This window comes from Idiotropiscis lumnitzeri, chromosome 3, assembly GCF_059441095.1.
Source record: "Idiotropiscis lumnitzeri isolate Australia: NSW breed Sydney's pygmy pipehorse chromosome 3, RoL_Ilum_1.0, whole genome shotgun sequence".
Classification (NCBI taxonomy): domain Eukaryota; kingdom Metazoa; phylum Chordata; class Actinopteri; order Syngnathiformes; family Syngnathidae; genus Idiotropiscis; species Idiotropiscis lumnitzeri.
In genome coordinates, this window is record NC_142393.1 from 1,052,431 (window position 1) to 1,077,022 (window position 24,592).

At 44.9% G+C, this 24,592-nt stretch overlaps 2 protein-coding genes across 8 annotated transcripts in view; one reads left to right on the forward strand and one right to left on the reverse strand.

Moving 5' to 3' along the window:
* Positions 1–1,207: 1,207 nt before the first annotated feature.
* LOC148339324 (RNA-binding motif, single-stranded-interacting protein 2-like) lies at positions 1,208–16,975 on the reverse strand. 6 transcript variants are annotated; one of them, XM_088289987.1, is made up of 14 exons: positions 16,786–16,975; positions 12,289–12,446; positions 10,575–10,633; positions 10,166–10,257; positions 7,961–8,112; positions 7,469–7,548; positions 6,863–6,972; positions 6,459–6,505; positions 6,276–6,384; positions 6,140–6,190; positions 5,945–6,055; positions 3,583–3,663; positions 3,394–3,479; positions 1,208–3,297 (listed from the first exon to the last, which is right to left on the reverse strand). In XM_088289987.1, exons 1-13 carry the CDS (start codon positions 16,858–16,860, stop codon positions 3,402–3,404), a joined length of 1,203 nt encoding a protein of 400 aa, XP_088146113.1. In that variant the 5' UTR covers positions 16,861–16,975; the 3' UTR covers positions 1,208–3,297; positions 3,394–3,401. The 6 variants fall into 6 exon arrangements, with proteins under 6 accessions (XP_088146113.1, XP_088146116.1, XP_088146112.1 ...); XM_088289990.1 differs by having other exon boundaries at positions 6,276–6,348; positions 7,961–8,118; XM_088289986.1 differs by having other exon boundaries at positions 7,961–8,118.
* Positions 16,976–23,118: 6,143 nt separating this feature from the next.
* Positions 23,119–24,592, forward strand: part of LOC148339325 (low-density lipoprotein receptor-related protein 1-like) — a 75,777-nt gene continuing 74,303 nt past the window's right edge. The window contains exon 1 of one of the 2 annotated variants that reach the window (XM_088289984.1): positions 23,119–23,760. In XM_088289984.1, coding sequence (XP_088146110.1) covers positions 23,688–23,760 — 73 coding nt within the window. In that variant the 5' untranslated portion in view covers positions 23,119–23,687. The remainder of the gene's footprint in view (positions 23,761–24,592) is intronic. The other variant, XM_088289985.1, reaches the window with a different exon arrangement.

Here is a 24,592-nt window from a genome sequence, read left to right on the forward strand (position 1 = left end):
CCAAGCACTGCCTCACGGTCCTCTATCTGGGGTTCGAGTTACGTTTTTTTGCCTCCATGCGCAAACACGTGTGTAAAACTATCCATATATATATATATATATATATATATATATATATATATATATATATATACGCACACACACAAAATTTCTCAGTCCTCATTAGCAATGAATGCATTTGAGAGGTGGCTAAAAGATTGCCATAAATTTGACGGTCTTCATGAGAGCTCAGGTGCTTAACTTCGAATCCCGCTTGTGCCCCACTTTTGGGTTTTCTTGTGACTTTTGGCTCACGCGTGGAGCGTCCATGTCGTACCTCAAACGCTGCAGATTTTGTCCGCAAAGTCCTTCTCGTTCATCACTGTCACTTACAGCGTTGAGCTTGAAGCAGACATGCGATACAAGTATGGATTTTATCATTGTAACAAAAGTGACTTCTGTCCAGGAAAATGAGATTTGCCAACAAAACATTTTGAGTGAGGACACAAAAGTTGTACATTTGTTTCTTGTAATATGCACATTTCCATTGAAAAAAAAAAGATTTATTTTTGTAATTGGATTAAAATGAACTCAGTTTTTTGAATTGTCTTGACGAGTGTCCCTTGGAAAGCTGTTTTGCGTTGCTGTTGACCAGCATGTGAACCCGAGTGTCGTCTTAATAGTCACTTGTAAAAGGAAGGCTCAAAACAAAAACGCCGTATTATCAACAAATGAGTTATGCTAAAAAAAATGTACATTAACAATTTCAAAGTCTATTTTGTGTATGCGAGGCAACAACAATTTGGGGTATATTCAGAATATTTTAAACATTGTATATATTTTGAACTTCAACATTTTTTTTGTACTATCTATTTTTATGTAGTGAGCCTCTTGTAATAAATTCTCATGTATTGTTTTTTTGTCACAATGTATTCACTCTACAAAATGATGCAATAATGTACGTCATTTACACAAAAAGACCGTTTTCATATTTCCGGGCCGAGCGAGAGTACATTAAAGAAATCTAAATGTTAACATGATCGATGATACTTATGCAAGGGCCCATTTAGACGACTTTAATTAGGATCTTATAAAAAAAAAAAAAAAAGATTTAAGCTAACTAAACTTTATGTCCTTATGCATTTCTGAAAACAAAACTTTTTTTGTGACCGAATGTGTCTCCAAAATATAAACTTTTGCAGTACCCAAAAAAATTGACACACACTGCTGAAAACATAGGCCTCCTTGGTGGGGGTCAACATTTATTTAAAAAAACAAAACAAAGGACAGTTCATCAAAGTCAATGGTTGAAAATGTGAAGCGGCGTCATGGCACAGACATCAAACGCAAGATGTGAACTCACCCCAATATTTGACATGGCCAAAGATTCCAATCCCAAATTAGCAGCAATCATTCATTAGTCCCAGTGAGCGACCTCGACATGTTGAAAAAGACGCGCACGCAAAATGGAATGAATGTGTACACAAAGTGGCAAGAAAAGGCTCCAAATTTGATATTGCTTTTGACGACAACTTGTTAACAGGCCAGCCAATCAGTTCACTGCGATGACTTCAATTGGCCTTTTGCCCTGATTGGCCAGTCTGCGTGTCCGGGGGTGTGGCTTAGCATCAACTCAATTACAGGGTTAACAAAAAAAAACGCCTTCACAAAACGAGATGGTGGTTGGTCAAAGACTCAATGTTGTCATCAACAACCCCATCGCAAAACAAGCTCCCTTTAGTTGTGAACTCCCTCGTTGCCCACGGTGAGGTTGTATTTTTTATTTTTTTGCACGTCTACTATTGCCTTTGCAATAAATTAATTGCATAGATCACCAGACCTTGGACTTGATTAGCAAAGTTTGGATGAAGAATATTGACACAGTACCAGCTGTGAACAGCTTACTGGCTGTAAGCCCTTTTTACAAAACGGAACTTGTGTAGATGAGGTAAATTTGTTTGTCGCATCTAAAGCTTAATGTTAGCTTGACGCAACGTTCCCAGCAGCCGCGGCAGCACCACCGACACACACGGGACGGCCGTGGACAATTTTTATGAATAAGGCCGGAACGGTACCTAGGCGGCTGGAGGGTGGGGGACTGACCGGCAAAAAAGGGTCAAGTGCCCGGCACTGCGACTCTGAGAGGACAGAATAGCACGAAACACAATTAGGATGAGCTGCCAGGTGCCTGCGCTTCATCTGCAGAAATCAGGACAAATTGGAAGGATTCAGTCAATAAATGTCTGCGAAACGCCTTTAAGAAAAACGCAGATGCCGTGACCGCTGGGAAGTTGGTGTAAATGGAGGCTAAAAAAAAAAGTGATCCCAGATCAGGAGTCGTGCTCATGAAGTTTGTAACAGACACATACGAAACATCCAGAAAAAGAAAAAAAACTCTTTGACATCCAACAAGCGCAGAAAGTCATATCAAACAATGTGAGCAAACATATCAAAATATGGAAACACACTTGATGCACACAACACACTATCAAAAATAAAAATCTGGGTTTCTTTGAAAAATAGCATCAGAAATTAATAAAAGAGAAACATTTAAATAATACAAAAATAGCACAGCAAAAAGCAATCACCCAAAAAATGAAAGTATGCCAACGGCCACAAGAAGTGCAAGCTTAGCGTCTTACACTCGCTTTTCATCATTTCCATGAGGATTTAGACAGTTTGGTAGAAAAACGGCAGCCCTTTTTTTTCCCAGAATAGGACAAAAATGCCTTGTTTGAATGTTCAGAGAAGTTAAGCGCAACTGGCGCACGGAAAGCAACATGATTACCACATCAAGTCTTCTTTCTATGTACAAGCAAAAAATATTCACTGGAATGATTTCAATCAACGTTGCGCTTCTCCCTCTAAATCAAGCACCGAGTTTACAGGAATTGTCTGATTGTCTAAAGCGCCGTCAGAATGCTTGCATCTGGAAAGGACTTGAGCGCAACACCTCCGCCTCTCGTCCGCTCAAGTTTTCACAAACTGGACTCAACTGCCACAGTTTCATTTCGTTAGCTGTCGAGATTGGGAGTGAATAGCTCTTAAACGGATTCCGTTTGCTTGGTGTTTGACGAACATTTAGGGCACAACAAGTGAGAATTCCCCCCCCCCCCAAAAAAAAAATATGCACAACAAAATGAAGCGAGAAAACATGTTGGCTTGAAATGCACGTTCATCAAAATACACTCGCCTACTTTGGTCCATCCAAGCACCTTTTTTGCCCTACAGTCACCAGCTTTGCCAGACTGGAGCACCCCCCCCCCCAAAAAAAAGTGTCCATTCTGTGTAACAGTCCATGCTCTTCAAAAGAGAGATCTGACAACACAAAGTTTACTTTTAGAGGTATGGAGTTGAAAAAAAATCAAAATTCATGAAGGGAACGTGCGCATGCTGGCAATGATTGCAACTCACTATTGTCTTCACTTGTTATGCTGGTAGGAGTAGCTTGTGTGTTCGCCGGGCGTCTCGATTCCAACAGGCTGCTGGACGGTACTTTCCTGACAGGGAAGATGTGAAGGTGAGCCTTGGGAGGTTGTAGTAGCGTTTTATTTTTTATTTATTTTTGTACAGTGCTTGCATGTCGGACGCACGTGTGCTGACCTCAACTGAAATGTTGGCAGGAGGCACTTGCGTGTACTGGGGAACGTACGTCCCCTGCATAGACGTGTTTGCAGGCATGTACTGAAAAACAATTGCAATTTAAGACAAGACAGCAACAGAAAAATATGCTCTTTAAAACCCTCTAAAGTCAATTCTCTCAGGAACTCATACATGTCAAAAGATGATTGCAGAAAACGTGCAAAGATTGAGAACTCTGTTCTACTCTTGTGGTGAGAGAGATTTGATCATAGGGTGTAGAATAAAGGGCAATACAACATTTCAGTACTCCTGATTTTTTTTTTTTGGGGGGGGGGCTCTGCCAGCGTGAGTGGTTGTGAGATAAACTGAAGATCAATAACTTCAAGTAACGTTATGTAGTCATTTTGTGTATTTCTAATCATCTTTTTATACATTTGTATTATTTGTATCAATGATAATTTCTTTAACACACTTACGGTGTTATTTTAGCACACACACACACAGACACCCCATCCTGATGATGTGTATAGTTAAACTGACCTTTACACTGTGATTTGTGATTTTTGCCTGCTGGAGTTTCTGATGATTAGTTATTGATGTTTTTCTGTCTTCTGCTGATTAGTTTAATCTAAAACAGACCACCATTGTTAAGTAATCTCCTGTCTTCTGGTGATTTAGTTTAGGCTAAACAGACCTCCACTGTCAGTTAATCTTCTGTCTGCTGAGGGTTGGGTTTTCTTCTTCTAATAAAAAGCCAGAGCAGGTTGTGAGAGTCAGAGGTTGCAAAGGCTTGAACAGAGTAAGACACTCGTTCCGGCCTGACCCATCTCCACTTCGCGAACGGTCAAAAGACAAAGCTTTATCTGGTGTTTCTCTGGGTCTCTGCAAATTTAATTCAGTCTAATGAAGGCGTCAGGACCCTTTTAAACCTGACAGTGGTACAGGTGGCAAGCTGGGTCAAGTGTCATGCCCAAAGTCACACGACTTGGACAAGGAAATGAATATTTACATTATATTTGTTTGCCACTGCTCATAAAAAAGAAAAATTGACCACAAAAATCTGGTAATTAATTTTTTTTTCTCAGTTGTTTTTAATTCCGTTATTAAATGAATTGGTTACATGGTTTTATGTAAATTGTAAATAAAAATCTGCTTGGTGTGTTTACCGAGATGTTTGATATTTTTGGTCCAGTTTAGCAAAGCGGTCCCTTTAAATGTTAGCCAAGTGCTCAGGCTCACGTGACCCGATTTTGTTTGAAACCAAATACCGCCTTTGCTCAGCCGTAAAACAAAAACAAAACAACTTTGTTCCCAAGACATCTTGACCCGGTAAAGCGCTTTTCTGTTTTTCTTTCTATTGTGGCTTTTATGTTGCGTGCCTTAACTGTGTCGTGCTTGCAATGTTTTGTGCGCTACAATGTGCCGTTTTTCCGGGAACGCCATCTTGCTTGCGCTTCTCAAGTTGTTTGTCAACATGAAATGCGGGTTTAAGTTGTGCTGCTTTGCCATTGTGTTAGTTGCTTTGTGTGTGTACTTTTTGCTTGGAACGCTTATATTGTTTGCTTCAGCGTAAATTGTTGCGTGGCTTTTAAATCAGCTGGCGAGGGACGTACTTCCTGGTAACGCGAGCATTCTGGGAAATGTAGTTGGCTCACGACAAAACCGCATCGTGCTTGTATTACTGAAACCCAAACGTAACTGAGTGCACGTCGTACATTTTGAGTAGTAGTATATTATTATTAGACGTTAATGCTGTATTCATATATCACACTTATTCGTGCTCTGCTGATTTGTATGCATGTGCTTGTTTTATATATACTCAGGTGCAATCATGTGTAGTTTGAATGCTATTTATCTGAGGCAGTCTATTGGAAACTTGGTCTTTCGACTAAATCCGCTCATCATTTACTGCTTCAAAACTACAGCGACTGAAATTAAACGCCAAGAGGAAAATACAAACAAAAAAGGGGGGAAAGTGGAAGATTTTGAATTGAGTAATTACCACACAACACCAGGGGGGAAAAACTGAACAATACTACTAAAATGAACAAGTTTACTTTTATGACATTATTAATATTTTTGATTTAGTACTTTAAATGATACAATTACATAATGACAATAAATACTCCTATGTATTATTACAATTTAAATATAAATAACATTATCACTTATGTCAGAGGTCAGCGGACGAGGCCTCCCTGCTGGCCTAACGTAATCAATAAATCATGATCATATTCAAGTATTTACATAATGTCATAATTTTTCTTAAAAGTAGACCACTTTGATCCGTATTTTGAATTTTTCTACGATTAACCGGACCCAGCCATCCGTTTCAAAAAATCCAATGTGACTCAATGCGTTGAAGAAAGTGCAGATGACTGACTGTGCCGCTGCTGCCCATTGAGAGGTGGCTGAGCTGCTGTGCCAGGTGCCCCATCATGGACGTGGGCTGGATGGACATGGTGTGCTCCATCCCTGGCGTCAGGACGGTTCCCTTGACGAGAACAATACACGTGTGAGCAAAGAAGAAAAAAAGACAGACATTGCGCAAGAGGCGATGGGCTGATGAACGACTCACCGTGGGCGGCATGATGTACGACTGGTGGTGGAGCCAAGAAGGGTTGTGCACCTGGCAAGCAAACGTGAGCATTTTGGTCACATTTAACACCAGGGCAAGGGTTGACTTTTTTTTTTTTTTGGAAAGCGAACGACACCTGGTAGGTGGACACGGGCGAATGCACGTAAGGAGAAAGCGAGGCGGGCCCGATCATCCGGTTGGGAGCGATGCTGTAAGGGGAGGAGTAGACCCTGCAGACACGGTAGCTTTTTTTTTTTTTAGTCAGCACAGCACAAAGTCGGCCCTTTGAGTTCGTCCATGCAAACTGCTGCTTACTGACCCGTTTGCTAAGGCGGTGTTCGGGTCGTACGTGAGGGTCATTCCACCCTGGAGAGAAAATGAAACGAGATGATTTTCTGTCACTTGGAACCGGAAATGTCCAAAACTCAATTCGCAACAAATGGAGATGTGTGCGCTTGCGGTTGTTTGAATGCAAGAGTTCACGTGCACGTGGCCGTGTCATACGCTTGCAAACGTATTTCATTTTGCTTCTCGAATTCCTTTGCTTTAGTGCACAATACCCAAAAGGGATGTTTGTATTTTTTGATGAACACTTCGGCCTACTAAGCCATTGTGTCATAACGTGGTCATGATTGCTTTTTTAATTTTTATATTTTGGGGTATTACTTGGAGTCAAATGTTTGACGACAACAAATCTGCTTTTATGCGTCACACTTCACGTACCGTCTCTCCATCTCGTGTCCAGCTGCGTCCATTCTGCAGATATTTTCCTTGACTCTGGCGCTTCTTCTGTCCTCCATCAGCAAATTTGCACAATAAAGGCTCTGGTGGAACTGGAGCGGAACGTTGACTATTGTTTTATTTCAACAAATACCGAATGTGCACCTTTCTAAAGGTACCGCCCCAAAAGGGACGAGAATGTAAACGGCGCCAAAAGATTCCGATTCAAATTTGGACTTGCTTTAAACTGCACATTTTCTTTTTTGTTTATTGTTGTCTCTTTTCTTGATAGAAAATGTTTTCATATCAATATTTTCCTTAATTATGACGCCATCTGTGTTAACGTGACAGTGATCAAGACCAGCGTTTGTTCTGAAGAAAGACAAAGATTGCCTTTTCTAGTAGTTGTTAAATTAGCACAAAGCTAGCTTGAACATCGTCACGTTGCGATTCAACACGATTCAAAAAGATGAGTTTCAAATCTGAACATTTTAGTCGTTGGTTATGCGTACGCGTGACAACTTGAACGCATTCTCGTTGAAGCGACATTTGGCAAACGTTTCCTTTTGAAACAAACTGCCCTCTCCACTAAGAACACAAACGACTCACCTGAAACTCCGGCCGGAGTCTTGAGATATTTGCCATTAAAATGCTGGATGATGGCCTCGCATTTCTCGGTTGACTCCATCCTGCAAAATGAATTCAGAAATAAATGAACAAATAAATCAAACAAATCATGTCGAAATGCTTCGCCTCCCTCCGTTGGATGACTCGATGAAGCGTTTCCTTTCTTGAGCCGAGGCGCATTTTTCACCGAAAAGAAAATGCACCCAAAAAATGAGACAAAAGTACAAATGGAGGTTCTGTGCCTTTTGTCATCGTGAAGATTTGTTCTCGTAATGTCAATCGTTTTATCGAAAGAAAAAAATGGATCGATTCTTGGCTCTGATTGGATACGATTCCGGAAAAGTTTGTCAGCGGATTTGAGAAAGTGGCCGCTTCCAAGCCAAACGGCGGACTTGCGCGTGAAACCAGTCGAGCGTGGCTCGCTTCCGACGTTTATTTGCGCACTAAAAAAGGGCAACGTTTTCACGTTTGTACCTGGCGAAGCCCACCCCTCGGCTGATGCCGTTGGCGTCGCGCAGGATGCGTGTGGAAATGGCCCGGCTGAACGGCTTCAGCATGTTCTCCAGCTCCAGCTCGTCCATGGACAGCGGCAGGTTGGACATGTACAAATTGGTGGGGTCCTGCTCCTGTTGCTGAGAGCGAAGCACACGAGACAAAATGGCGAGTGGCAAACGTCGACGCGGTCGCAGGCTTGACAGAGGCGCGGCGCTCGCAATTGCGACAACAACGTCGTGCTCCTCTCCAAGGCCCAAAAAGAGAGCACGCAGATATACGGACACCATCTCCTCAATATTATTCCCTCCACCGCATGCTTACTGTGCATTTGGTACGGATGTGCCTTAAAGAGGCGGGGCCTGTTGGCGTGGCACGTGAGTGTGAGCTGTGGAAGACAGCAGTATTTCAAAATCAGCGTTGCAGAACAACACCACGTATGAAGCTTTGAAAATCTTCGTTGGGTCCGACGTGGCGAGCGGCCACGACTCAGAAAGGACCCGAACGTCCAAAGCGCAGTCAACAACTAAAATGTTTGAATTCGAAACTCGTCAGAACAGAACCAGGTCAGCTTCATTTTCTTGGTTTGTGGGTCACGATCTGTACTTAAGTAAAAAAAAAAAATAGTTCAGCACAAAATTAAAGATGAATTCAGTGTTTTGATCATTTGAAAAAATGTCAAATGTTGCGTCCAAAAATCAGTTGGCGAAGCTTTGCTTTTGCTAAATTGAGGCGCGATAACCGAGTGACCGGTCCTGTCGCGTAAAAGCCAAACAACACAAAATGCAACTGAAAACCATTTTCAAATTCGATGCACGACGATTGCTCGACTGCCGCAAGACACGACACATCGGCCGCCAAACTTGGAGTCGACATCGTCGCACACCTTCTCTGAAAGCAGGAAATGGAGGGGGAATATCTTGCTTCTCCAAATCACTTGCATCATCGTCATTTCCCATCACGTCACTGCAGTCCTTTTTTTTTTCTTCCTCTGTGTAACAACACACAATCAAGATCGCAACCGCGCTTCCTAACATTCCTTCTGTTTATGAAAAAAAAGTCATTAAGCTGAAAGTAAAAATATGTTCTCACATGTTGGGTTCTCGAGTAACGTAAGAAATCTGATGAAGTACGTGATGACGTGACGCTGACGTGTGACCGGCCTGACCTTGAGCAAGGCAGTGCAGCGATCACCCAAACTTCAAACAACGAGAAAATAAAACCGACCTGCCGATGCGTCGAGCATAATATCGTTACCGATGTCGCGTGGCCACGATTCGCATTCATCTTCCCGCACTGTCGATGGCATTCAAAGTCGGAAACGCAATTTGTATTCAGCGGTGACCTGCGGTGAAGGTGAGCCCCCCCCTGCCTTCACCACCATGATGGACGGGGAAGGCAGGGACGCGTCGGTGAGGAATCTGACGCAAGCAGAAGCCTGCTTGAAAAGCCGCTGTGAAGCGCCGAGTGAAAATCAAGTTCTTTTGCGAGCGGCAAGAAGCCGTATGAATGTCGGCGATCCAGCTTCACGGCAGATCGGCTTTCCCAGGTTGCGCGTGTGTGTGTGTGTGCGCATTGAGTTGGCGGCCAACTGGGCACCGGGCCCCGCTGACTCGGGAGCTGCTCAGACTCTGAGTCCGATGCCACCAAGGAGAACAGGCTGCGTCTTTGGAGAGGCAAACGTTCCCCGGAGCGCTGACACGCACGCACACACACACACACGATTATACCCGTGTGTATACCGATTATACCGCGCTCACGTATTCTCCTGTGCATTAATATCCATAAATACACCGGCTGAAGCACACGGTGATGCGCGTCAACGCAAACTAAATTGGCTTTTTGTTGCGCTCGTTTGCGATCAAAGGGAAGGAGCCTGATGCATCTTGGGAAAACGCTGTCTGCTGTGGCACTCGCCTCCCTCATGTGAGGTCATCGCTGTGCTAGAAGTTCACAATTGAGAACAGTTGGGGGGAGGGGACGGTCGGTCAACTCAGACGCCACTGGGTGAGTTGAGTGCGGACGAGCTTGACCTTTGACCTCGTCCCGTCAAATGTTCTCTCTGTGACCTCACAAATCATTTTTTTTTCTTCCATCACGTGACGGCTGCGACTGGACGTGCTTTCACTTTGGCGTCGCGTCCAAACGTGCTAACATTGAAGATGAGCGAATTTGTTGCGCTCGTACCTTGGCCATCTGAGCCTGCACGCTGATGGCCTTCAACGCTGTCACCGCCTTCTGAGCCGACGTGGGACTGTCAAAGTCCACAAAGCCGTAGCCTGCCAACGAAAACACAAAATGAAACGCGTTACATTTCAAATTGAAAGAATTTTTCAAAGGTTTGACTTCACGGTGGCTGACAAACTTCGTCAAAGACTTTTTAGCAAAGTTGGGCGAGTGTGCAAATGTTACGTGCAAAACGCGCGTCGCATGCAAAGTGGGCACATGTACGTCTCGCGTCTGCCGTATTGGCCCTCAAACATGTCGAGCCAGCGGCATCTCTCTGAGCTCGTAAAAAGGGAACGAAAAAAAAACAACTTTGGGAAGGACAGTCGATATTTGATTTAGTGAAATTTTTGGAGTTCTGCGTTTTCACCTTTGCACTTGTTGGTCGTCTTGTCCAGTATGGCCTTCGTGGACACGATTTTCCCATAGCTGGAAAAAGAAGAACGAGTTTGGATCATTGTCGCATCAATCGAACACCGTCCTGCCGCGCCGCAACGTTGGCTGGCGCCGGCGTCACCGCCTTCACGTCAACGTTTTTCATTCACAAGCTGGACCGAATAGCCTGCAGATGAACAAACGGTGACGTCACGTTTCAGACGTTGGGTTGCGGCCTCAAACCTGAGCAAAGTCGGTCCAATTTCATGTCGGACACAACCGCGGGGTAATAATCGGGAATGGAATCCCGTCAACATTCAAAAGCCAAGCAGAGAAAACAAAAGTACGCGAACGACATTTAAACCGAAAGCTCAAAAAACATTTGGAAGTAAAGAGATCAAAGTGGTTTACTTAAATACGTAAAAGAAAAAAGTGATTTCAAATAGTTTGAAGAAAAAAAAGTCCATTTTCAACCTGAATGAAAAATATTTCCACTCGGGGTTGACTTCACTTCTGTTGGCAACTTTTTCTCTTGGTGTGCAGCAGAACGTCCAAAGGCCGCCTCACCATGTTTACCTTGAACTCTGGGCTGCACTAACTGACCCGAGCCCGACCGGATTTGTATTCGATCAGCAGTTCTTGAATGTCTTCTGGACCAAAACCATTCAGTGATTTTTAAAATCTTTTTTCTCCAGCTCATTGGGAGCCAGAGAGAATCGTTTAAGTAGAGTAAAATGTTCTGATCTTGTTGTTCTGGTCCGAACTCGAGCTGCAGTTCTGAATGAAGCTCACCGGATCAATGCAGTCACACGAGGCCCAGATTCGCTTACAAACTTTCTTGTTTTTGCTCTTGTGTCTGATTCCGCTCGGTTAATTGTTCGATGCGACCCGATGACGGGCATTCAACTTTTTGTTGGCCAATTCTGACTTGACCCCAAAATGTATTGCGTTAGTTGGAGTTCTAAATTGTTAATTGGGCTGTGTGACCTCTGGAAAATCAAACACCCCCCCCGCCCCCCTTCATGCCATTGCCATGTTTGTCTTTCCCTTTCGCTTGGGTTCACCGTTTCCTGTTGGGTTGGGCCGCCTCATGTGAGCCATATCTTCCAGGCAGCTGGAAAAGAGAAGTCCCGCCCCCCCCTCCCACTTACTCAAGCTCCCTTTTGGTTCTCATCACCAGGCCGCAGTCCTCCATTGCGCTGGCACGGCTCCTTCATCTCCGCCATGCTTGTTTTCAAAACTTCCACTGGAGCGCCAACAAGCATGTCCAATTGATCGGTTTATGTTGCTGTCTGATGTCACGGCGCTTTTTTAAAACTCCCAGAATATCATGTGGCATTCAAAAGAACAAAAGAAGGGCAAAGCTGTCAAACAAATCATACCCGTTGAAATTGTGACACCGAGTTGTTGGAAAACTTTGTGCACAGCTGCAACAAACTCAGTGACCCCCCCCCTCGTACAACATTACGGGAATGAACTTTTCCATGCCAGAAATGAGTTTCATCATTCATACTTTTTTTTTTTTTTCTCCACCTTGAACTGGATTTTTTCATCAACCACACGGAGACTGTCATGCACCAACGACGCATTCGACCGTCACTCTCGTCTTTGTTGCGAACGACCTCCGCTCCTCTCATGAGCTTCACGTGCGCCCAGCGAGAGATTTATCGGCTGCACACTTGGGATAAATCGCTTGTTGGCTGACTTACGGTTGACAGAGTTTGACCAGATCCTGGTCTGCGGTTCCGGGGTGGAGGCCTCGGATGTACAGGTTGGTTTTGCTGAGCTGCTCGGCGCCGTGACCGCCGCCGTCGCTGTTGGGGCTTGCAGTAGTCATCTGAGGAGCGGAGGGAGACGCATACGGCTGCTGCAAAACACATTCAGGCATTTAGGTGCTGCGCTTGGATTGATGGACCCGTCACTCATGTTGCTTCCCGTTCAGTGCATGCAAGGCTTTGGGATTTTATGCTAAGGTTGACTTCAAAAGGCATCCAATTGTGACATGAAACTCTTTAAGTCATTTACTAACAGCCAAGTAAAAAAAATTGACGTCTTTAGCCGTCAATGGTAGTGAATGAGTTAAAAAGGAAAAAATAGTTTTGCCTGGAAACACAGAAAATGCGAACATAAAACACAATTCCACCTCATGTGTTGACTTTCCTGAACGGAATTTCAAAAGCTTCCCTTCCCTGAACCGACAATTGAAGGCTCAAGTATCTTGAAGTCAAACTAAATATGTCCTGAAAATCTGCCACATCGTAGCACACGATTGTACATGTCTCTAAATTCACGTTCATTGGCGGGTTTGCTCTAAAAAAAATACTCTTCAATACTGATGACGACATTCACCCTTTTTAAAAAAAAAAAAAACAATCTTTTCAAGCTCTTTAACACCACAGTCCTTCCAAAGCTAATGTTCAAGTGCTTGATCAGGTTTGTTCATTTACTAATACGATACAAAGTTACAAAAATTGCAAGCGATGGCGAAAACTTCTCCAAGGTTCTCCCTGTGACAGAGATTGAACTGATAACTGTTTGTTGAAAGACGACTCATGGCAATAAAATTGACGGCTGGGAGGGGCTCCAGCACGCCCGCCACCCTCGTTGAAGAAGAAGCGGCTCAATGGATGGATGGACAAACAAATGAATGCGCAGGTAGGATCCAACAACAAAGTCAAATAAAAAAATGAAAAAAAAAATCGAAAAAAATGGCGACAAGAATGTACGTTTTTGTCCGCTGTTCTGTGGCACGTGGAAAATAAAAGTCCAGTTGTGTCACAGCAGCATCCATCCAACCATATTCTTTGAACAAGTGAGGACTTTTGTTCTTAGGCCCGCTCCATGCGTCAAGTACCCTGCGAGAACTTTGGCTGCGCCGTTTGTACTTAAATCAAATAAACTTGAAAAAAGTGCAGGGGGGAAGAAATACGTTGACGTACTGATGAACGCCTCAAGTTTATCCTTCAGATAAACTTTCACATTGCGTTTGCCCTCACGTCTCATTTCACAATATTTTATGAAGCCCTTCTCGAGAATTCCGACATGAGAAGCAACACCTCCCGAAACGGATTTGTGAGAGCCTCCCCACCCACGATCAGGACGGATGCACCTGCAGGCCCGCCCGTGGCGATCCCATCCGATGCCCGCCAAGTCAGGCCTGGCTAATCGCCATGGCAGCTCGTTAGCGCTAACGTGCTAATCCCTCTCATGTGCTCTCCACTCACAAGATGGCGTCTCATTAAAAGTGCACGGCCGAAAAGACGTGGGCGGGTCGCATCCGAAGCGACTGCTCATCGGCCTCCGCGGCGGCAAGGTGGTCCCGCTCGTGTAACGTGAACCCAAAAAGTTCTTCCCGGACCAAGTCCAAGTTGAGTGAGTCATCACTGGCACATCTTCTTTTTCGTAGCAGGACAAGTCTGGCAAGTTGGCAGACGGCGCTGCAGCTCACTTTTCTATTCCAACTGGCAGCTGTGTTGGTTTGTGTTTTTGTCACACCGAGGCGCACGATCGGAGTTGAAGACGCGCTCCAAATGCTCGCGTCACAGCGACCAACTTGCGGAGATCTTCTTGAACTTCTCATGCGGCGCGTCGGCTCCACTTCTGCCAGGAAGACGGCACGGCTCCCTGCCGGGAAGTTGAAGGTTCAGAAAGTGGACGGGTGGAGAAGAGCTGCTTCGATTGGCCGCAAATCAGGTCGACCGTGTTCAATCCCACAACGGCGCAAACGCCCAATGCGCCCGTCGACCAAAATTCCAGCCATGCCCGCGCATCGACTGCACGTTGCTCTCGACTTGCGCTCGGCGTGAAAATGGCGCCCCTTCGATTTATTTTACTTTGTCTGGGTGCCAGCCCCGCCCCCTTCTCCTTCTCTAACACCGCTTCGGACCTGTACCACATTGTCAACTCGGAACATTCCTTCCATTCCTGTGCGCTCCACAAACGTTTGTTTGTTTCTGTTCCTGTTCCTGTGCTCTTTTGAGAATGGGCGCGTTGCTTTTAAGAAGCGGGCTCAAGCGGTCAATTCGAACTTCCCGCGGGCGTCTTCAAGCGAGTACAAGAGACCTCTGTGTGTGCGCACACAACACACATTCACGCACAGCTGCCATGGAAAATGATGACGGGCCGACTCGGCATTGTCGCAGCGATTAGGCGTCATCCAGAAAAGCGTTGCAAAGGGAGCAGCGCCTTCAAACGTCCCCGACATCCCAAATGGTCTGCAGAGGGAAACGATATGCACGCAGCGACTCAAAAATCTATTTCAATATGGTGGGCGTGCAAAGGAGGACCCGCAGTCGGTCGACTCAAGGACTTTCGCGTCCGAGGCAGGATTTATTGCGTGAGCCGCACTCAACCGGCATCGCAACTGACGCTCGGGAACTCCGAAGGAAACTTCAATCGTTGAACTCGCTATTTTATTTACGGGTGTGATGAGCGCATCTGAATAAGCTCCATTTCTAGACTCGCATTCGTTCCATTTCCTTCTCATCGGAATACACGGCTTCATGCAACGCCGGAAAAATACAAGTGAACAAATTCTTAACCGGAAATTTCTATCGCCTCCACCAAACTGTCTCAACAACTCGGCGTGATTTTCATTGTCAGGCCAGATGTGTTGATACGACTCAACTTTCTGTATACGAAGCGGCATGATGTTTTTCAAGAACCGTCAAACATTTCATGAACAGACCCCCCCCCAAAAAATAAATACTTGAACATCTTACCGCTTTTTCAAAGACAATCTTAAAAGGCATGATGCAGAGGATCATAGCGAAGGAATCTCTGGATATGCCCTTTTTGCAAAATACACCAAAAAAAGAAAAAACATTTTTTTTTTTTTTTTTCAACTAAAAAACAAAACAGCAAAAATGTGGACGTATTCTCTCCAAGTCAGTTGTGCACAATCTTCCAACATCCTGACGAGGAGACGTCCAACAATCTCAGCGAAAGGATCGCATTGCCTTCATATGAACTCGAGTTCAGACGAAGTCAAGGTATGGGAGCGGCACGGGGTGGAAATATGTGGAAGTTAATAGAAAGCAAAGGAAAAAGAATGTGTGGGGGGGGGTGTTTTAATCCTGTTCCGGTCTCCGCCCTCTCCTCTGAGTCAAAGACACAAAGCAGGAGTTGCCACTTGAAGTTGGCGTGACAAAGCCTGCCTCTGTGCCACTTTGGCGCTGCGACAACCAAAAACGGGTCCACATGGAGTGGCGCACGTCTGCTTTCAAGGAACATGTTGGCAGAACCTCTCTTGAAGGAAACGCTTTGTCTCCATCCAGGATTCCACAAATTCCAGCCGCCGAATGTGAGCAATCTGAATCCGGGCCGGCCGTGAGGCGCCACGGGAAGAACACGGGGAGGTGTTTGAGTTGAGCGACGTTCAAGTCTTAGTTTAGACCATGATGAATATTTGCATCTCATCTCATTTGGACACACGACATGCATTTGCAATTTTAGTTCGCCCCCAAAATTCAAAAGTGGTGTCAAATCCATGCAGCCTGTACGTCAGGAAATCCAGCAAGACAAAGAGATCGAGTGCCACAAAAAGCCACTTCATAAATTAGATTTCAATGTCAACTCATGAATTATTTATTTTGCGCAATCCAGTCACCCGTTCTTGGAGTTGATATTGGTCCACATCGATTCGTGTTGCACTGCAATCGATCTTTAGCGGTTAGTCCAATGTAAGGTGACTTTTGTTTTGAACTTTTTTTTTCTTTCATGCAGCCTGCGTGCGTGCAAAGCCCCTCTCGCCTGTTATTAAGAAGGGGCTCGAAGGGGTGGGGCATGTCGTAAAAGAGTCCAGAACGAAACTTTGCCAACTTGTGATGAATTCAAAGAAAACATCAGCCAAGAAACGAAAATGGCATTTGGAACAAGAAGACCCGGCGCCCAATTGATGTCGTCGGGGTGAGCGCAGTTGTTATTCTTGTGCGCAGGAAAGCGAGAGAAGGCGAGCACAAGAGAACACAAGCAAAGCAGCAACCGAATGCATCTGCGACGCCAGTTTAACACCACGCCGTGTTAAAAATGAACCAGAAAATATCGCACGCAGCCAGCTGTGCGGCGGGCAATGGGGGTCGCCGGCGGTTCACTTGGCTCAAGGACACTGCAGCTTCACGCGGCCCCGAAGTGGCGCCGAGAAGGAGACGCGATGTCGAACCGGCGGCGAGACAGCAAAGCGAGCGAGCGAGAGGACCAAAGTTTACCTTCTTGATGTTTTTGCCCGGGTAGCCGTTGTACGCGTTCACTGGCCCGGTCCGGGGCGGCACTGAGAGCAGCATTTTGACGCGGCGCCGTCTGCGCTGGAGCGGACAGCCGAGATCAGTCGAGAGCAGCCGACAGCAGCCGAGCGTTGCCGAAAGTATCCGAGAGCAGCTGACGTCACACGGCCAAAGTGAGCCAAAGCCAGAGAGGCTCTGCAGATTGGAGTCGCCTCTTTTCCACAGACAAGGTTGCCGGTTGGGCTGGGATCGCTCTCGCAATGATGCGTGCGCAGGACTCCCCCCCCCCCCCAATTTAAAATAAACACCAAAAAACATCCAATATGTAGAGACTAGTTACTGGATATAGGTCAGTCATTCCACCGTGGGACGACGTTTTCTGCCCCCTCCCTCCCTCTTCAAATAAGCCATTTACAAAATTAAATCAAAGTGATCTGTACTCAAAATGGAATTGCAGCAGGACTAAAAGTGATTTCTAAATATTAATTCGAATTAGTGCTGTCAAGCGATGACATTTTTAATTAATTGCAATTAATCACATTTTCAAGCACCATTTTTGTGACGCTAGTAACGCATATTTACTTGAATAATATTTTGCAATGAATGTAAAATCACCAAATATTAAATGAATTTTAAATCAAAGACACTTTCCTTGATCCTTGAATACGATCAAAATAAAGATCATCATTCCGCCAATCCTTTTCCTCAAAACGTATCCATTTATTTCTGTCCAACTCCGGCAGTGTTGCTTTGCAACGCCCAGTGGTAACTTGAGCGCCGTGTTTTGTGCTAAAAATGTGCAGCTAATATGGTTTGAATTTGGCTTTTTCAAAGTATGCATATTATTTTGGAAGTAAATAAATGTCAGTTAAGCGAGTTAAAATATTTAATTGCGTTAAAAACCTGTCAAATTAATCTCGAGTCAACGCTTCAATTTTGACAGCCCTATTTAGAATACCCGAAAAACTCTTGAGCGTCCCATTTCTTTTGTCGCGCCATTTTTATGATCAACTTTACGCCACATTTTATAGATTGACATTTTTCTCTGATTTTGTTGATATGGCTTACCAACTTTTAGTCAGATGTGAGCACATCTGTCTCACAGTTGAGAGGTTAGGGAGGTCAGTAACCCTGGCTGGGGTCACGTGCGTGGGGGTGTGCGTGCGTGCGTGCGTGTGTGTGTGCGTGTGTCTTGATGACTTTGTCCAGATACTCCAACTTCCTCTCACATTCCTCAAAATTTCTCTTGGGTTAATTGAGGACTCAAACGAATGGTTATTTGTTAACGTTGACGACCAATCTTGAGTGTTCCCCCGCCGCTCACACTTGAGCCTATAAATCGAGCATTTTTTTCCTTCTAATTAAGTCATCGTTTTAGGAACGCTTCGGAAACTCATTGTTACAGGTCAGGGAGACGTACGCATCGTCAATCACGACTTCTGTCGTCTCTGACTGTTTTCTTTTTTCTCAAGTGCTGTTTTTTTCAACAAACCAAATTAAAAATACAAGATGAGGCCAGAGAGGGATGATTTGTTTTCCTGCTCATGTCAGATTCTACTTGGGAGTTTGAACAATATTTTTAATTGCTACGTCCTCTTCAACTTGCCTCCACAAAAGACCAATTTTCATGTCCACTCGGTGAGGCCGTGAAGAAAATCAAATACCACCGCCATCGAAATGTTTGTGTGCGCCGACGTTGCCTGGCAACCAAATCCCCGGCCCCCTTTTGCCTTGTCTTGCGTCGCATGACTGATAAACCCTCCGGTGAGTAAACATATGCAACCGTTCCTTCAGCCGTCCCGCGCGTTCTTTGGAGCCGGGCATTTGCATAACGTCAGCTGTGCGGCGAAGGAGAGGACGAGCCTGCGTGTGCGCGCGCTCATCGACGTGCACGAGGGATTTCAAGGAGATTTCATCATGACGCTCTCGTCAGAACGATGGGCGAGGCTCAGCAGTCCAATTGATGAGCTCTCGCGCTCTCGTTGTCGTTCCTCCATTCGTACACTCGCTCAATGTCGCAACTTCAACGCATTTGCATAAAACAACCAAATGATTGTGCGCGGCGATTTCTTGACGTTTGAGCGTTGGCCCGTGGCAACGAGGTCATTCAGACGGTTTCAAATCTTTGCCATGTTTTGAGACGAGCGTTCAGCCAGATGGGCTTTGGGTTCTGCAACAGCTCAAGGACGGTTTGGGGGGGGGGGGTCACAGTCTGCGGAATCCCTGAGCCAGCCAACCCTCACACACACAGAATGATTGGGGCCTTCCTCATGTACAGTACAATCCAATCCAAAATGTCTTTGCCGACCACAAGCTTACCTTTTTTTGGTTCTCTTCACTTTGCATGTCAGTCGTTTGTTAAAACTTTAAATCTCGTCATGGGAATTCTCTCGCCATTTTGATTTGAAAAGACATTGCTCATCGGCGTGAGTATTGGTTTGCACGCTCGGAAGTACAGGCGTGCACAGTATGTGACAAAGAAAATTTGTGCCGTGCACGGTTTGTGCTGGACGTGCACGTGAACTTGCAAGTGGATGTCAAACAATTTGCACTTTTTGATCACTGACGAATCCAATCATGTTGCATTGAAAACTGGCTGACTGACAAAGATGTTAAGAGGATTCTAAAACAACAAAAAGACCGACCCAAAACTGTACAGTCCATTGTGACAATTGCTGCAAATGGAAAATAAACGTCTTTTGATTTTGAAACTCCACAGACGAGAATGTTGTGAACTCAGTCACTGCCATTGACACGTCTAGAAACCAAAACATACAATAATTGTCCCCGGGCTGGTGAATGAGTTTTAATCAAATGATGATGAAATGATTTAAAAAAAAAAATCACCACATCCATAAAAATACAAATATTGTATATTTGTTTTCAGACTGACACGAGTCCAAGTAGTCACCCTGTGAGGTCTCACCGATACCAAGTATCGATACTTTACCTCTTGTACTTTGGATTTATCACATTTTATTTAACACAATGCCAAAACAAAGATCATTCTTTCCGATGCAGATGATGATTGGCTGTTAATCCACACTTGAGATGATCAAAATGTTTTAAGTGTGTGTGTGTGTGTGTGTGTGTTGTGGTCAAACCGCTTCAATGACACACAACACCTGCTGGAATCCACCACTCCAGACTGCTGTGAAAATGTCAAGTTGATCTTTGCCAGTTGATGGGGAATGCTTTCCAGGGCCTTGACGATGGGGGAGAGTTGTGGGGGGGGGGTGCTGGGAGGGCGACGCTTTGGGGGGGGCGGGGGGGGGCAGGCTGCTGAGGCATGCTCGGCATTCCTCAGGTGTTGTCAGCATAGCTCGCTCAGTAATTGCCTCGCTCTGAAAACACGCCGGGCCACAGTTTGCCTGCAAGCTGAACGGACGCGAGGCGGGTGGTCGTCAAGATATAATCAGATTGAAGCATAATGAGAAGCAGATTGATTCTTTTTTTTTCAAGGAACGAGCATGCCAGAGTGGTATCTGTTGAGTAATGACCCAAATAACTGCATGTGGTGCAGCTCCAGATGCAGATCGCGCCCGAAAGTCAGGAGCTTGATTTATGCCGCGATCCATCCAAAGATCGGCCGACCCAGTGTGGCGCTCGAGAATCTCCTTCATAGAATGTTACGAAGATCTCTGCTGATCTAATCTCGTTGCACACTTGAGTACAATGACAATAAAGGGATTTCTAATCTAATTTTCATCGTGTACCGTCGACTGGGCCGGATGTCGTCACTTTCATCCTTGACACCACAATCACCGAAGAAGCAGGTTCTTCCTGTCTGGGAAGGCTTCTTTTCCCTCCCCCTCCTCCTCAGCTGGCTGACTGGATAAAAGCTGCGAGATTGTGTGCAGATGTGGCTGGAGAGAGGCCAGCCCTTCTGCCCTGAGAGAACATGTGGTCTGGGAGTGTTTACGCTGGCGCGCGTTCAAGTCGTCTCCCACACAGCGTGCTGGCGTCGGCCTCCGTATGACAAAGAGGGCACACTCAGGTTGCGCTGACACCACCGATTGTTGATTGACTGCGTCGACGCGACCGAGTGACAATCACGTCAACAAAACCTACGGTGACCTGCAGTGACCCCTAAAAGTGGCCGAAATAAGTGGGACCGCTTCCCGAAAATACTTTATTCCCACAACTATCCTTGTGTTGGGTGGACAAAATATTCTGGGATTCTACAAATATCACTCACTTAGGGCTCTCAACCCCCCCCCCCCTCAGATTCTCCACATACTTAACATTCTCCTTTGTGATTTAGGCTCAGAGTAAACAGCAGTGAAAAGGAAAGAGTCCAAAAGGCATGTTCGCTCGGGTGACACTGAGCCGACTTTCAGTTAGTTTCTAACACTCACCTGTTGTTAAATGCGAGGGACACATCCGGAACAGAAATTCGTTTGTGGGCATGTGGTTATACGCAGGAGAATATTCATTACAATTCACCACATCTCTCAAAAATGACGTACAAGTGCGAACGTCTGGATGGATACAAAGAAATGTACAGTATTTTGTGGTTACGTTTAAAATGAGTACGCACATGCTAAGGTCGCTCACTGTTAGTATTCAGCGCCCCTTACAGGTTGACATTATTATAACATACAAAACTGCAAAAAAAAATCATTCAAAAGGATTTTGGGGATTCCCTAAAGTGATTATAATGAAAAAAATGTAAAATCACAGACGATCCATGCAACCATCCGCCAAACCGCTTTTCCTCACATATCATATGATCAAAATCCCAAGAAAACAGCTTTCACTTTTCAACTCGGTGTAGCGAATAAACTTATGGAGGACAGAAAGTGCCAGAACTCATTAAATAAATACAGCATGAAATATTTAATTAAAAGGGTCAAAATTGTCATTAATTAATACTTTCATTCTTTAATTATATATGGAATTAAATAAATCAGAGACATAAACAAATGCCCCATTAAATAATTAATGTTTTCATTCATTAATTAAACATGGATTTAAATATATCAATGTGTCATGAATTAGGTAAATTACCAAGGATTTTACGTAAAAAACATTAATCTAATTATTTCTGTATTCAGTTAATTACTTCTGTATTTTATAAATTAATTAATGTTGCAGTGTTTATTTTATCAGTCGAACTCACGCATCAAAATTTGGAGCGCGCCTGATTGTTTGCGCTGCTCAAGTCAAGGCAAATCAATACCAGAAAAAAGGATTAATGCCAACCGAATGTCTCGTGAAAATATTCCGATACACTGAGTGACGCTATTCACCTCTACATTGGTTTGAATTCTCCAGCAAAACAATAAAATACAAGCCTCAATCGCTCAATCGAGGTCGCTCATCAAAGTCCTCCGACATCGTTGCCACCATATTTCAAACACTTCAGGCCAAAGCAATGGCTTCGACAAGAGTTGAGTTCGTCAGCGTTTAGCCCCGCCCAATAATTTAGATGGGCGAGTTTGACAGATTAAAAAAATTCCTGAAATACTGCAACGCAGGACCATGAATTAATTAATTGAATATATATATATAATATATATATATATATATATATATATATACGGAATAAATAACGCAATCTCATTAATTAATTAAATTACACACACTCACACACACACACACACACGTATATCTATCTATCTATCTATATATATATATATATATATATATATATATATATATATAGATAGATAGATAGATATACGTGAGTGTGTGTGCAAATTAATTAATTAATGAGATTGCGTTATTTATTCCGTCTTTAATTTATTAAACAGTTAATGACACTTTTATTTAATTATTTAATGGTGTATTTATTTATTTAATTTTGGCACTTTCAGTCCTCCATATAAACTGGCCAGTCGTTTGTCAATTTATTTCCCACCAGGGGGCGCAATTTATCATAAAATGCCGAGCTCCAGTCAACTGCCTTTAGCGATGACTTTCTCTTTTCACTTTTCAAATGACTGGAGTGTGGCAATAGGCGGCGAAACGAAACGCGAACTAAAATGCGTTGACTTTTTGCTTCTCAGTTTCGTTTATAATTGTATATTTTCATTTTACAAACGGGATTGTTCTTAATTCAACCACTTATTGAAATGTTGCAATTTATCAATATGTTCGCGTTTCATTGGAAAGCAGTGAATAGAATCCACACGTGTTGGGAAGAGGCTCATACAGTACAAAGGTCTCATCAAGAATGGAGCCCCCTCCCCACTCACGAGGTCCAAAAGACTAAAAAGGCGCATGAAATAGGAGGAAAGGGGAGGTGTGCTGACGCATGCGCACACGCCCTCCGCCGTTCACGTCTCCCCTTTTTTGTGTGGACTCAAGCTGATTACGTCACGGGCTCGTCCACGGTGTTCGGAACTGGACATTTAGCATCCACTCATGCGGTTGCACGTTTGAGGAGACACTTTGGTGCTCCGGGGAAGAAAGCGCCTTTTATTTGGCCAGTTTGTGTTTGCCAGTGATTTTATTTGCGGAATTTTGAGAGCGGAGCCGGCGTGCTCCAGTGTATGTCTGTGCGTTTGTGTTTGTGTTTGTGTGTTTGTGTGGGCGCGTGCGAGTGAGAGCGAGCTTGTAGCGGTGGTGGCATGGTGGGGAGTGTGTGCCGCCTGAGAGGAGCCACACCGTGCATCATGTTTGCAACCTTTTACGTGACAGTGTTGCTGCAGCGCCTCGTCTAACGTCAGCGGCTTCTCCATTGCTTCCTCATCCCCCGAAGAAGAAAAAGAGGAGGCGTGCAGGACTGAGGGTGCAGCCGAACGAACGCACGATCCCACCCGGATCATCGGAGCGGAGGCTCTGGATGACGTGCTCGATCGGACTACTTTGGCTTTCGAGATCCGGTCAAGCCTCCACCCGGCCACAGTAGCAGTGCCGTCGGGGCTTTCCTTGCCCAGGAGATGGCGAAGAGCTGGCTCTATTTGGGCTTTCTACTCAGCTTGGGGGTCATCGCTCCAAACGGTGCAGCACAAGGTAAGACGCCTGTTGGCTGCTCGTGCACTGTCATGCAACTTGATTTGGGCCATACAAAACGCAGGCCCGTGCAGTACACGCGCACACACAAAAACACAAAGCGACGGCATCAACGCAGCACGCAGCTCCGTTCGAATGCTACGATCGATTCATTCATCAGAGAAGTGGCGCACCAAAAAAAAAAGGACGTATTTGGCGGAGATCAGATTTTCATTCAACGGCCTTCCTCGCACAGCAAAGCAGATCGAGAAATCATCCACCAAATGAGCGAGTACAAGAAGCCGTCTGGTGGCAAAAGATACCACAATCAGACATCCTTGTGGAGGCACAACCCCCCCCCCACTCTTATGTAGATGCCCTGTTTGTGTTCCTTTTGACTGATTGGCCACGTGACCTGAGCTCGTGTTTCACGCCAAGGTGCCACTGACAGCCCAGCACAGCGCAATGTGCCATCAAATAATGACTCTGCAGGCCGCCGAGATTTGAGCAGCATTGACCTGTTGAAGTGGCGAGCTTTCACGCATGCCTTGGGTCACAATGTCAAGTCATTGTGATCTTGGTGTGTTGAATCCTTGTATTGGCACTTTGCATTGGCGCAATATGTCATATACTCACATGTGTCATTCCATATTATATAAGCTAACTGTTGGACCAAGGGAAGGTTTTTGACGGTGAAAGCCATAGCTGGGCTTTGCAAAAGTCACAAAGCTCCTCCCTTCTCCTCCATGAGTAGTATGTAACATCTGGGCACAGGGAGACCATTAATCCAACTTAGATGGGTCTGCTGTGAGGGGGAGGGACCCGCTGAAAAGTGAACTAAACCTCAGCCAGA